General features: G+C 37.1%; 1 protein-coding gene across 1 annotated transcript; it reads right to left on the minus strand.

Moving 5' to 3' along the window:
- Window positions 1–3,556: 3,556 nt before the first annotated feature.
- LOC127107355 (protein LIKE COV 1) lies at window positions 3,557–10,413 on the minus strand. The gene is made up of 7 exons (XM_051044642.1): window positions 10,138–10,413; window positions 9,377–9,429; window positions 7,744–7,853; window positions 7,379–7,546; window positions 7,189–7,286; window positions 4,348–4,474; window positions 3,557–3,960 (listed from the first exon to the last, which is right to left on the minus strand). The coding sequence occupies exons 1-7, from the start codon at window positions 10,276–10,278 to the stop codon at window positions 3,866–3,868; spliced, it is 792 nt and encodes a 263-aa protein (XP_050900599.1). The 5' UTR covers window positions 10,279–10,413; the 3' UTR covers window positions 3,557–3,865.
- Window positions 10,414–10,669: the final 256 nt, after the last annotated feature.

The raw sequence follows: 10,669 nt of genomic DNA on the forward strand, positions 1-10,669 counted from the left end.
TTCCTTTAAGGAAGATCTTCTCTTGGACTTTTAGGTTTCTTGCGAAAGGAAATAAATAACAAATGCATATTCTTCAAAATAATAAAATGAGGAGCCTCATTAAGCCCATACAAGGTACAAAGGGAAAAGAGTGCACCCTAACAAATAACATGTTCTTACAAATGGCAAAGATGTAATACTCACCTAATCAAAATTTATCATAGAAGTAATTAAATGGCAATAAAGAAACTAACAATTGATATTAGGAAAGGCGTCACCATAGGGCATTCCCTTTGGGCTCTTAATCTTCGATTTCTTCATTAGCTTGAGGGGGAGCTTCCTCGCTTGTACGAGCTTCTCCCAATGGCTTTATTCTTGAGCCTGCATTCCCGGTGTTCGTGCCTAAAGTGAAGACCCTTTTCAACTTGAGGCTCTTTACGTAACACTTTTTGGAAATTTTATGATCTCCTTGGATTACACCTACTCACCCTTCATATAACAGGTAATTCATGCACAAACATAAAGTGGACAAAGCGGCGCCCAATTGATTAAAAGTTTATCGTCTTATAATCATATTATAAGAAAATGAGGTATCAATAACCAAATAACTGGCCTCACGCTAGATAGGTTGATGACCTCACGCCAGATTTGTTCATGGCGAATATTCAGGGGTGTGAAGTTATCCGTTGTTTTACCTACTCTCTTGAATGCAGTTTTGTTCTTTATGGGAGAGATGTGGGTGCTCTTCTTGTGGTGATGCAAACATTTATCTTTAAGAGCACGTCCTTTGACGTATCGCGTCTTCTTCTCAAAGTTGTTCTCCTTACCCTTTATGTAACATTCTGCTCTAGTGACCACTTCTGCTAGCGAGAGTGTTGGCTTTTGTGCGAGAGACTCATTGAAGTGTCCCATTTTAAGATCATTTTGGAACGCCCTTACAAACATTTATTGGTTTGGAGGGATTACACGTATGGTAGCTTCATTGAACCATGTGAGATAGACCCTCAAAGATTCTGAGGGGCCCAGTCATATGTTGAACAAGCTGGTGATGAACATATTCCTATAACGGTTGGTGGAAAACTAGTGCACAAGTTTCTGCACCGGTTCTTGATAGCTGGTGATAGAAGCTTGGGATAGACCCATATACCATCGCAAGGCGACGTCCCCGAAGGTGACAAACAACAATTTAAACTTCAGGGAGTCAGGCGCCCCAATTATGGTCATTTGAGTGTTGAAGAAGGCGACGTGTTCGTAAGGATCAGTGTGCCCATCATACTTGGCCAAAGAGGGAGGTTTGAGTCTTTCAGAGACATGCGCTTTCCATATTTCATGTGAGAGTGACTCAGGATCTAGCACTTCCATCTCCTATATGGATTGGTATCTTATTGGCATTGTCTGGTATTATGGACATTGTCCTCTAGTGTTTGGTTATGACAACATAGTTCATCCATGGAGACATGCATCTCTTCCATGGCATTGACTTCACTACTTCCCACAATATCTTCTAGCGTAGGGGAATGTGCTCTCCTGTTAACCATAGTTGAGAATGTCTAGGTATAAGAGCGGGGGTGATAGTGAATATGGTGATTGTAGAAGAAGGTGTGGCCCGAGTTAGTTTTATCGGGGTACCATGGTAGACGTCATTATACTGGTCAAAAATTACAGGTGTGTGTGATATCCCTACAAGTGTAAGGAATACTCATAGGCCTTATTGGGTTTACAATAATTAGGGCTTGTTTGTAGCGGCGAGAGACCCTGTATATTGGTGTTTACGTTTATGGTTGTGTCAGAGGGTCAGCTCATGTGAGGTGAGTAAATATGTGTTTAAGTGTTGGCTTGGCTAAAATGTGTTCTCGCCCTCCCGTTAGGAAAGTAGTATTCATAAAGGCCTTTGGACCTAGGATTTAGCAAACCCTAAGAAATGATAACCGCTTTTCCATAACTGGGGTAGACTATTGACCACCTACTTTCAAGGGAGTCGTCGTATGACTCGTTCCTGTATGAATAGTGGAGAGACAACATTATTATCTGCGTCATCTTCCCTAAAGGCGAGATCACACACCCCTTAAAGGTAGCGCCCGAGTAGTGCCCACCCTAGCATTGTCCCTATGTAGGACTCTCACAAATATAACACTACACATTCACTTGCTTCCAACTACTTTTTTGCTTTGGTAGTCAAACAAGGCCACAAGTATGACTCTTCAACCATCTCTGACTCAACTTGCTTTTGAATACCTCCCTAAAGGTCCTTGTTTCTAAGTTTTGCAACTCTTCAACCACATTCAAAGCATAACACCCAAGACCAACATAATTGTATCATTGAGATGCTACAATCTCCCTACTTACCTTATCACAAGTCAAATGATAATTAAATACATATGTAATTGTTCTCTTACTACTATTAGTATCCATACTAGAAAACTTCACGTCAAACTAAATTTTCGCCGCCATAGTTTCTAAAAGTTGTATCCTTAGGTCTTTACTCTTCTTCCTTTGACGAGACTCTCTGAAAGTAATACAATTGCGATTGATAAACTTTGATCCTCTAGATTTCAATCTCAACAACTCATAAATCTTCCTTTCTTCAAATTTTATACTACAAAGTACCATGAGTATTTGAAAATTTGTTCATGTAAATGAATACCTACCAACCAAGTAAGTTGCTTTGTCATTAGACTTACCCTAAAAAAAACTCAATGACAAACAGTCACATGCATTTCTATGATAACTTCATCATACAAAATCTTCCAACACCTCACATTCAATTTTGTGCAATAGCCTAGATCATCAAACATGTTTATTGATAACAAATTTCACATGAATTATGAAACATGTCTCACATTATGAAGAAGAAACTCACGATCATAAAACATTTTAAATTTGATTGTATTTGTATCACCATGAACCTTGCAAACTTGATTGTCACCAAAGAAAACTACCCCTCCTTAATTCAACTTCAAAATCTTAAAATATGATTTCCTCTATTTCTTTTATATTGCCTTCTCTCACCTTAGTTATCACGATTAGTTAACATGGATGGATCCTACTACAATAGTTGGCATGGTGCACCGGCTAAGATTAAAGTCACTTAAATTTTCAATAGTTAGTAATAAATAAAAACATGAACTTTTATTATTTAATATTTGTATCTTATATTAGATCAATACAGAACAAATCCCTCAAGAAAATGCATACAAATAATGAAATAATTATAGGACTAAACATGACAGGCTGTATAAGTATCTTATACTGTCAAGTTTAGCTGATGAGTTGTTGCATATATTTTGGTTGATTATTAGTATTGAATTATCACTTACACCCAATCATATCTTATCTTCCATATAACACGGTATTATGAGATATTTTTTTATGTCGGCAGTAAGGGGGGGATTTTTTGGTATTGATGAGTTGTTGCAAATTAATACATAATAAATTAAGAATGACACAGCATGTACACCCAATCTTATCATCATAATGCCACTTTTTTTAGATGCATGTGGAAAACTCTTTTATATTGTCGGATCAAATTCAATATTCTCAATTGAGAATGCGACATTTGAATAAGTTGACTCCACAATGAATTGAAAACCACATTGAAACGGGTAATCAGCACTACAAGATTGAATTGCAATTACAAGCGGATGATATGCACAAGTAGAAAATTTGACGCCCCTACCACGAACCCTGTATCATCACCCAGACCAAACATTTAATTCTACATTCTATTGCACAGATGAATGTTATACAGAACATCATAATCTATCGATCTAACACTGGCTCACAGATCAATATATAAATTCCATGCCTGTATTTGCAACCCATTGGTTGCGCTGCTTTTCTGATATCTCCATATGAAATAAGCTGTTAATCAGCGAACAATTTACTTTCAAATTCTACCATGTCTGCTTATTTCCACTGGAACATGTAAATCAAGCGTCGATAGGATCTGCGGCATTGACATGCCTCCCGAAACAACAATTTCTGCAAAACTTAGCATATGTTAAAAATATACTGGACCAATTCAATTATAGTTTTCATATATTTTGCATAGTCAATGAATATGGAATGTTCACAAAAAGTTGCAACATGGTTAAGATGTGTTGTGAACAGTATGTGAGTAAAACGTATAATTGTATGCATGATAGTTATTAATTAGTTAGTAAATAAAAAAAGATAGTTATTACTCAATTCATTGTCTCACAATTCCAAATCTCTAAAATAAAAACAAACAAAAATTCAAGCTCCAATTTTACTGCACCTAAGCAGAGGAAGCTCCAGAAAAAAAGTACATCTTCATAATATTAAAAACACTGCAACATGATTAAGCCTACTTTTCCTCATATAACAGTAAAAACTAGTATAACTCACCAATTCCTTCCCGGACTGATATGTTTGGCCTAATGACATCCTTGGTGTTGACAAGAAATATATCGCCAATATAAAGATGATTTGTAGGAACATAGACACAGCATAACTCCTCATCTCCAGAATAAGTCTGAAACAGATATATAGTTAAGATAGTTCAATTTGACAAGTTTTTTAAAGCTGTGATAATTAAATATATAAGCTTCATTAATCATCACTAAACCTGCATTGTCAAACACAATACATCAAATGCTCGTCCATATGGACTCGCGACTTCAAAACTACTGATCACAAGCTAACATCTAGAAGGAACACAGAATGAGCATTCAGAAAAATGACAACTGATTATGAAGTACATCACTAACCTTCAAAACAATAAGGAAAGTTCTAAAATCACATGACTCTAGAGATAAACAACTAAGAAAAATGAACCAAAAAGTCTACATGGAAACCAACAAGCATTAACTATGTGCTATCCATATGGGCCTGTATAGCAAACTAGCAACACATATTAGAATTCTATCACTCCTACAAGAATTATAGTATAAGGATCCCGGAACCAATGAGATTGATAGAGTTTAGCAAATAACATTTATTGAATTCCCCACAAAGAATACACGTACACATGGATCTGGTAGATAAACTGATAAGAGACTTGGGTATTATGGGGTGCCCAAGTACCACACACATCGAGTAGTATGGAATGCTTGGTGGAGTATTTAAGTGGTTTGGTTCTTCCCCCTTGACAGCTGGCTTTTAAGGGAGGGTTTCCCAAGTGCCACGCACATTGAGTAGTATAGAATGATCGGTGGAGTATTTAAGTAGTTTGGTTGACAGCTAGCTTTTAAGGGAGGGTTCCCCAAGTGCCCAAAATACTTATCAACTGGTATCATAGCCGGTTGTCGGTGGTTCGAAAAGGGCTACATATGGAGGGGACACTGAAAAAGCCAAGACATTGTAGAGTGCCAGCCACACGACATCAGCTCTCAAGGGCGGTGCTATGACGGGTGTCTAAGTTTCACATCGAGTAGTAAAGAACAACAAATATGAAAAATGGGTTTTATAATTAGGGACGGAGGGAGTATTTTGCAAGGGAGGGTCCCCCAAGTACTTGAATACTTAACAGAAAATAGTTCTCAGCCTTACATGAAAGAAAAACAGACTGCACTGCACAGTAGAAATTGTCATAAAACCTCCCTATCTATAACTAAACCACATACAATTAAATAAGCACTACATAATTGCCCGCCTACACAAAAAAGTCTACTATATAACTGCCATGTTATATGATAGGTACTCAAGTTCTCAATCACAATAACAGAACAAAAGGGAATTTAAATGATAAAATGGAGAGTATATTATTGATGATAAAATGGAAAATGAACAACACGCTTCCTTCGACCTCTGAGAGCTACACTCACCGACTCAGAGAATTACTCAACTCTCTGCTACTAACTGTCAATATTCTCCGCTATGGCCTCTCTCTCCACAACCCAATCCCCATATTACGGAAAGTGACTCACACATTGCCTCCTTTACTGCCATCTTACCATTTTTTCATTTCTTTCTGTTTTTCCTAACATACACCCTGAGAGCTACACTCACCGACTCAGAGAATTACTCAACTCTCTGCTACTAACTGTCAATATTCTCCACTATGGCTTCTCTCTCCACAACCCAATTCCCATATTACGGAAAGTGACTCACACATTGCCCTCCTTTACTTCCATCTTACCATTCTTCCATTTCTTTCTGTTTTTCCTAACATACACCCTAAGAGCTACACTCACCGACTCAGAATTACTCAACTCTATGCTACTAACTGTCAATATTCTCCACTATGGCTTCTCTCTCCACAACCCAATCCCCAATATTACGGAAAGTGACTCACACATTGCCCTCCTTTACTGCCATCTTACCATTCTTTCATTTCTTTCTGTTTTTCCTAACATACACCCTGAGAGCTACACTCACCGACTCAGAGAATTACTCAACTCTCTGCTACTAACTGTCAATATTCTCTCTCTCCACAACCCAATCCCCTATATTACGGAAAGTGACTCACATGTTGCCCTCCTATACTTCCATCTTTCATTTCTTTCTGTTTTTCCTAACATACACCCTCCACATTTTTGGGATTTGGGAACGCCGCGTGGATGACTAGAAACGTCATCATCACCAACATTCTCATCTTTAAGCTTACATTATAATTTTGTTCTGTTATTTTGTTGTTTCTCCTAGAGTACACAAGGCACATTTGAGACTTGTAACTTGCATGGTCCATAATTGGCACACATTTTGCCATTGGGCTCTATTAGATATTTTTATATTGAACCTAACTCATCCTTATAAAACCGATTTATAAGGTGAGGGATGTCATTCTTTATAAACTCATTTTAGGCCTTATCTTTATCCTATGTGGGACTTGAGTTTTTCCAATACATCCCCTCACTCTCAACATTATTGGATTTGGTCATGGATATAAATTAATAGCAGGGTGACCTGGATTGATAGGTTCTGATACCAACTTGAAAAGTACAGAATAAATTAATCTGAATTGTTATGAGATTCTAAACCCTCGCAGCCTTATGTATTTATTAATCAAAAAGTTACAATCAAGATCCCTAAATTATAGGATAAGAAAAAGGGCTGCAATAAGATTATCAGAAAGATGTAAGCAAAACATCTACATAATAGGAATAAAGGAATGTAAATCCGAGCAATATCTCAACAGGCTTTGCCAGACACTGACATTTATAGAGAAATAGTGAAACACCAAGTTAAGCAACGTTGAAAGAAAAGTTTATGAATAAACAGCTACGAAAGTAGAATTATTTAAGAAACCTGAAGGACAACAGACGAGGTGATGAATCCCAATGCATATTCACCCACACGTGGATGCCGAATTATGGCTACTTCTTTGAAGGCTTGTGAATTTTGATCTGTGGCAGCAGATATGTTAGACATTCCTTACCCACCATTAAATTTACATTAGCACTGGAACGCAATAAAGAGAGAGATGTTGGCAAAACACCTGGTGATATAGCAGCACTAATCTGCTTAGAGGCATTATAGATATGACGAACAAGAGGCATTCGCTTGATAAACCACTCCCCAAGTCCCAGGACAGATGCACCCAACCATGATGACATGAAAACCCCAATCAAGAAGATGAAGGTTATGGAAGTTATGAATCCAAGGCCTGACCAAGAAGTTTAGCTGTTTAAGCAATTATTTCAACATGATAAATGCTACCATAGCATCCAGTAGGTAACATAATATGCTATAGAGACAACAGCAGCAGTTGATAACATATCTAATTTTCAAGGAAAATGTGTACTACTTTTGCAGCTCTATTGAACATTTGTACTTACAGTAACCCACAATAGAAGCACTTACCAAAGATATTGATTCCAAGTTGAGCATAGATTGGAGAAAAAAAACCATCCACGAAATGAATGAACCACCAGGTAAAGTAGAAGGTGATTGCAATTGGAAAAAGAATGACACTTCAACAAGAAAGAAAAAAAAACAATGAGAAATAAAAACGGGAATTCATAACATTCAGTTTCTAGTGCATTACATAGGTATAACAGATTTGATATTGAATGACAGCATAAAATGTCAAATATAATAGCATGGTCGTGAGAGAAAAAAGGCATAAGAAAGGAAACCATAAGAAATAGCCTTCTAATCTAAAACTATAATCTTATCTTTCAAAGCTTCCATGAACAAATTGCCACAAAAAGCACCAAACCACAAAGATAAAGCTAAAGCAACAGCCAGTCTGAAATGTTAAAACAATAAGCCCTGAAGCAGAGACATAGTTTTACAAACCTAAGATAAATGCAAGTAGACAGATGAATAGTGGACACTGGATCTGATGTTTTGAATTTTTGTTAGTTAACTCCCCCGATGTAATACTCACTTAAAGGATACAATTGTAAATTTATCTCATCTCCCCTGCCCCCTTCAAACTTGCTTCCTTTCCCCTCCCCCTAACTGTTGATTTCTCCAACCACTTATCCATCATGGTCACCTCTCCATGATCTGATCCCCTGTTAGTTCTAACTTCTGTATCAGCCCATCAATCTAATAGCTATATCATAAAGCAGTCTTCTAAACTTCTCTCCACTAACATCATACTTTCTCTACTCGCAGCACAGTAACATAACCTTAGTTACTTCCTCCAACCCCACACCACCACCACAACAACATAAACACCAAACCTCTGAATATGATCAGACTCCGAAAAGCACTACTATTTCATCACAACATAAATAATTCTCTCCACGCTCAGTTTCGCTCCTAAGCACATTCTCTTAGCCCCTCTCCCTCCCTGCAAATTTGACCTCCATCAATGGGGTATTCTTTCAGAATAATCTAGAAGATTCTAGCAAAGTCAACGCTGTTGATGAGTTTATGAAGAGAATCTGAAAAATCGGTTAGATTCCTTCATTCAATTTTTTCCGGAAGATGGTGGAACTTCTCAAATGATGTGGAGGAAAAGGTACAGGCACATCTGTTGAGAATGCTAATCAGTTGCCCGGGTGTCGTGGTGGTTCCAGTCAGAGAGAGAAAATAGGAGGGGGGGGGGGGGGGGGGGGGGGGGGGGGGGGGGAGATCTTTGCTTATATTATTATAAGAAAGTTCCGAGTTTGTAGGTTTTTAATTCCCTTCCCCAATCTGCCAAAAAAAGACTTGTCCACTACTTTCCAGCGTCCATACCCAAACACTATGACTAGCAAAGTTTCTCATATCCTAGTAGAAGAGATAAGTGTAACTATCATGTAATGGTAACATGTGATTCATGATACAAACACCTAGACACCAAGATGGCAGCATAAACTAAATGTAGATAAAAGAATTAGAGAAAATGAATTCATTTCATGCTATTCATCTCAAACAAAAGAAAAGCTTTCTTCAGGAAATAAAAGATGTGATAGTGAAAGATTAAGGTGTGGCGTGTCACTAGTTTGACGTCTAAGAATGTAAAATGACATGGTATTAGGTTGAAGAAGGAAAGGCTCACCATCCAGTCATGAACTTTTTTGATGCCCAGCTCCTAACAACTATGGAAAAAGTCTACAAATTGACAAAACAACACATGGCGATCTGTCAGACAAATACTTAAGATAAATTCTTTCATGCAACAAAATGAATATCATAACTCATGCTAGGCTTAGGAATTCAAATTCACAAAAAAAATGCAATATATATGAATCGGAACTATTAACCACCAGCTCGTAATGTTGCTAAAACCAGCTTCAATGTATCAAACTCTTCCAAATTAAGAAACTTGAAAAGACACATAACCCAAACCAGGAAAAAATTAACTTATGCTAGATTTTTGTTATGAATATAAGTGTTAAATAGCAGCTATAGGTAGCAGAAGTTCAGAAATTAGTATTATTCTCTACTCTATTTAGTACAAAAAGTGTTGTCAAATAAGGGCATAAGCACCGTCATGCAGTGGATTTTGAACAAACCTCTATTTATTGCAATCAGGGATTAATTAACAACACTAATGTGTCTCTACTAGTGCTAAGAACTAGCATTGATGCTCTTAGTTTAAAGGTATCAACAAGTTCATCAGGTGATATATATAGCAATAGTTTCAATTCAATTGATCCTTGTAACAGTACCAATCTAAGTCAAAGAAATCTCCGAAACTAACAAATTCAGATAAGCACGCATGGTTTATAGATGAATCAAATGCTTCAAAACGCAACGGAATAAAGCAAGAGTGGTGAAGAATTAAAACCCTAAGGTAGAGGAAGGAAAGATCATAACCTCGCGGCCGGCATGATGAACGGAGGAGGCCGACGACGACGGCTTGGACACATCGGTGTCGACGCCGGAATTAGCGACAGGGATGAGAAGCTCTCGATCTCTGTTACCGGTGACCGTGGAGGGGGATTTTTCGTCGACCATCGCCGGAGAAACAACCGTTATCGACGACGTTTCGAAGTTTGCAAAAGTGGACAATAGTGCCCTTTTGCTTCGCTTCTTCTGCAACGCCGTGGTAGACTCCGCACGCAGAAAGGACAAATTACAGAATAATTGTATTTATCTTTTATTTTATTTTTGGGTTAACAACTAAATGTAGAAGTTATTTTTTTTAAAAGTTTTGTATTGATTTTATTAAAATGTGTAATTAATTTTTTATTATTTTTTATAATATAAATTATTTATTTGTAACTTTTTTTAATATTTATTTTTAGTACACAAGTTAATATTATCCTTTATTTTTTTATTGAGATTATTTTATTTCAATTGAAAAAAAAAAATTGTCCTTATATTTCTTAAAACAAAAGTTTAATAT

The sequence above is a fragment of the Lathyrus oleraceus genome, chromosome 7 (assembly GCF_024323335.1).
Source record: "Lathyrus oleraceus cultivar Zhongwan6 chromosome 7, CAAS_Psat_ZW6_1.0, whole genome shotgun sequence".
NCBI lineage: Eukaryota > Viridiplantae > Streptophyta > Magnoliopsida > Fabales > Fabaceae > Lathyrus > Lathyrus oleraceus.

Excerpts from the sequence above, each read along its gene's own strand:
- LOC127107355 (XM_051044642.1), bottom strand. The coding sequence starts at position 10,278 with ATGGTCGACGAAAAATCCCCCTCCACGGTCACCGGTAACAGAGATCGA. Across the intron at positions 9,430-10,137 it reads TTCATCATGCCGGCCGCGAG|ACTTTTTCCATAGTTGTTAG; the intron begins GTTATGATCTTT and ends GTCAATTTGTAG. Across the intron at positions 7,287-7,378 it reads TAGTGCTGCTATATCACCAG|ATCAAAATTCACAAGCCTTC; the intron begins GTGTTTTGCCAA and ends CTGCTGCCACAG.